Source organism: Eimeria acervulina, genomic scaffold, assembly GCF_000499425.1.
Source record: "Eimeria acervulina Houghton genomic scaffold, Eah_scaff1529, whole genome shotgun sequence".
In the NCBI taxonomy this organism is placed as follows: domain Eukaryota; phylum Apicomplexa; class Conoidasida; order Eucoccidiorida; family Eimeriidae; genus Eimeria; species Eimeria acervulina.
In genome coordinates this window covers 1-3890 of record NW_013550208.1, presented here as the reverse complement: position 1 = coordinate 3890, position 3890 = coordinate 1, and the positions used below count along the sequence as shown (strand labels likewise).

Below are 3890 nucleotides of genomic sequence, written 5' to 3'. Positions count from 1 at the left end.
GACGTGTGCTCTTCCGATCTGCTGTTGCTGCTGCTGCTGCTCCTGCTGCTGCTGGTGCCTGCTAAGGCTCTTGAAGCGAAGCTGCAAGCAGACCCCATAAAAGAAGAACTGCAGCTTGGGGGCCAGCAGCAGCAGCAGCAGCAGCAACAGCAACAGCAGCCGTACAAGCAGCAGCAACAGCAGCAGCAGTAACTCGTGCAACGAACAGCTCTACCAAACAGCAGCAGGAGAGACAGCAGCAACAGCCCTTTTTAGCAGCTGCGGCAGCAGCTAAAAGAGGAGCTACAAATGCAGCATCAGCAGCAAAAGCAGCAGCAACAGCAGCAGCAAGAGCATCAGCAGCAGCAAGAGCATCAGAAGTAACAGCAAGAGCAGACGCAGCAGCAACAGGAGCAGCAGCAGCAGCAACGGCAGCAGCAGCAACAGGAGCAGCAGCAGCAGCATTAGTATTTCACTTGGTTATCTTGAAGGGGCCTCCTTCTTTCTTTATCTGTCTCTTTCAGAGCCTCAGCTATTATATCTTTCGCTGGTTTTGTCTTTAGCTCTTCTAAGAGGTGCTTTATACCCACAACCAAACTACGCAGCATGCGGAGCTGCTGGCAGAGGCAGCAGCAGCTGCTGCAGCAGCTCCTGCTGCTGCTGATGCTCCCGCTGCCGCTGCTGCTTCTGATGCCGCTGCAACAAGCTCCTGGAGCCTTGTTCACTCTTGCTGCTGCTGCTGCTGCGACCGATGCGTGAAGTGCGTGCAACGCCTCCTGCTGCTGCTGCTGCAGCTGCTGTTGTTGTTGTTGCTGCTGCTGCTGTTGCTGTTGCTGTTGCTGCCGCTGCTGCCTGTACGGAAGCACAGCAGCAGGAACCAGAGGGCAAGCGCCCCCGTGGGTGGCCCCGTGGGGGGCCCCTTGGGGGCCCCTATGGAGGTCCCTTTGGGGGCCCCCCTGTGGGGTCCTTTGGGGGCCCCCCTGGGGGGTCCTTTGGGGGACCCCTTGGGGGGCCCCTTGGGGGGTCCCTCGGGGGGCCCCCTGGAGGGTCCCGTGGGGGGCCCCCTGGGGGGTCGCTTGGGGGGCCCCCTGGAAGGTCCCTTGGGGGGCCCCCTGGGGGGTCCCCTGGGGGCCCCCCTGGGGGGCCCCTGGGGGGCCCCCTTGGTTTATGATTGAGGCCTCTGCTGCAGCAAGAAGAGATCGAAGAGGGGACAGAGGACAGCCGAGGGCAGCGGAGAGGAGAAAGCGAGGCCCGCTACCTCTGTAAGGAGACAAAAACAAATTAAATAAATTAAAATAAATTAAATAAATTAAAATAAATTAAAGTGAAGGAGAGAGATAAAAAGAATGAAGAGACAAATAAATATATATATATATATATATTTATATTTATATTTATATAATGAGTTATTATATATAGAGGAGACAGTTAGAGATAAATAAACAAAAGAAATAAACAAATAAAGACACACAAAGAAATAGATAAAGATATAAATAAATAAATAAATAAGGATATATATATATATATATATTTTAATATATATATATATATATTTGCATGTATATAATATAAATATACATATATAACTCACTGAAGAAAAAAATTAGCGGAGACTTCAACGACGAGTCTGTCTCTTTCTTTATCTTTATCTTTATCTTTATCTTTATCTATATCTTTATCTTTATCTTTATCTTTATCTTTATCTTTATCTTTATCTTTATCATTATCTGCTGCTGCCTCTGCTTCTTTCTCTCTCCTTGTCTCTTTGTCTTTATCTCTTTGCTGTTGCTGCTGTTGCTGCTGTTGCTGTTGCTGTTGCTGTTGCTGTTGCTGTTGCTGCTGCTGCTGCTGCTGCTGCTGCTGTTTGTTTGCCTCATTATTTTGTCTCCTCTCCTTCGCCTTTTTATAAATTCGCAGATTTATAACACATGGGCGGTTCCATAGTTTGCTGCTTCTGCTGCTGCTGCTGTTCCTGCTGCCGCTGCTTCTGCTGCTGCGGCTGCTTTTGCTGCTGCTGCTGCTGCTGCACGCAAACAAGCTATCCTCTTCAGAGCTGCTCGATAGGTCCCAGGGCTCGAAGCCCTCGTCAGAGTCCTCCCCTGTTGCTGATGCTGCTGCTGCTTTTGCTGCTGCTGCTGCTGCTGCTGCTGCTTCTGCGCCTGCTGCTTCTGCTGCTGCAGCAGCAGCAGCAGCAACAAACCCCAAATCAGAAGCAAACAGCGCAACGCGCCAATTGCTGCAGCTCGTCTCCATCCCCATTTGCTGCAACTCCCGATCCAGAGGAGGGGGGACCCCTGTTGTCTCAAACAAACCCTTTGGGGGCCCCTCAGAGGGGCCCCCAGGGGGCCCCCAAGGGGCCCCCAAGGGGGCCCCCTGGTGGGGGCCCCCAGGGGGGCCCCGCGTGCTGCCTTCGGGGGGCCCCCCTCCCCTCATCCTGATGCTGGGATCGGATCCCAGACAATCAGGGGCCCCACACCGAGGCGACGTGAGCCTCTAGCGGGGGGCCCCTGCCGTGCATAGAACGCAGCAGCGGCAGCAGCAGCAGCAGCTGCTGCTGCTGCTGCTGCGGCTGCCGCTGGTACTGGTGGTGCTATTAGAAGACGCAAACGAGGGTTGGTGAGGGTTTAGCGTTTAAATTATAGAGATCTAAGTGTCAATCACTGAGGTTTCATTAGGGTTTAGGGTTTAGGGTTTGGGTACCCGAGACGGGGGCCCTCGTGGCTGTCTGTGTATATGGCTTAGGGTTTAGGGTTTAGGGTTTGATGAAAAATAAGCAGACAAAAAATTCCTGAAATTAAAGATTCAAATATTTCAGGTGTTTATTATTAGGGTTTTCGCAGGCTTAACTAGGGTTTAGGGTTTAGGGTTTAGGGTTTAGGGTTTAGGGTTTAGGGTTTACGTCAGTGGGTCTATGCGGCTACGCTGCGCATGCGCTCTAGGGTTTGTATTTTTCTTCCTTCCTCCTCACCATATAATTTTAAATATTTTATATAATTTAATTAATAAATTAGTCAATTAATCAATCAAAAATATAAAAAAGTGGTGTTCTAGGCTTCGGGGTCTAGGGTTAAGGGTTTAGGGTTTAGGGTTTAGGGTTTAGGGTTTAGGGTTTGAGTGCAGTGTCTGAAAAGAGTTGTTTATGCATTTGTTTGCATCCCTCTGAGTTATGTTGACTCCTCCTTTATGTCTCTCTTTTTATGTTTATTTGTCTCTGTCTCTCTCCTTGTTTAGGGTTTAGGGTTTAGGGTTTTAGGGTTTAGGGTTTAGGTTTAGGGTTTTAGGGTTTATTTATCTCTCCCTCTCTTTGTTTGTTTGTCTGTTGATTCTTCTCTGTATCTGCTGCTGCAGGCTCATGCTTCTGCTTCTGTCTCCTTCTCTGTCTCTGTCACCTTCTCTGTCTTCTTCTCTTTCATTGTCTCTTCATCTGTCTCCTTCTCTGTCTCCTTCTCTGTCTCTGTCTCCTTCTCTGTCTCCTTCCTTATCTCCTCCTCTGTCTCCGTCTCTGTCTCTGTCTCTGTCTCTGTCTCTGTCTCTGTCTCCTTTTAGTTCTCCTCTGTCTTCTCTGTCTCCTTCTCTTTCATTGTCTCTTCATCTGTCTCTTCCTCTGTCTCCTTCTCTGTCTCCTTCTCTGTCTTCTTCTCTGTCTCCTTCTCTTTTATTGTCTCTTTGTTTGTTTCTTTATTTGTCTCCTTTTATATCTTTTCTGTCTCCTTCTCTATTTCTGTCTCTGTCTCTTTGTTTGTTTTTTTGTTTGTCTCCTTTAAATTCTCCTCTGTCTCCTTTCTGTCTCTCTTTTTATGTTTATTTGCCTCTGTCTCTGTCTCCTTTTTGTTTGTTTTAACTGTATTATATATATATATATTTTTCTTTTAGTCTTTTTCTGTTTATGCTGTATATATATATTATATATT

At 48.2% G+C, this 3890-nt stretch overlaps 1 protein-coding gene across 1 annotated transcript; it reads right to left on the bottom strand.

The window, feature by feature from the left end:
• Positions 1-443: 443 nt before the first annotated feature.
• EAH_00060700 (hypothetical protein) lies at positions 444-2412 on the bottom strand (the record flags this gene model as incomplete). The annotated part of the gene is made up of 2 exons (XM_013397064.1): positions 444-1239; positions 1571-2412. 2 exons carry the CDS (start codon positions 2410-2412, stop codon positions 444-446), a joined length of 1638 nt encoding a protein of 545 aa, XP_013252518.1.
• Between the last annotated feature and the right edge of the window lie 1478 nt (positions 2413-3890).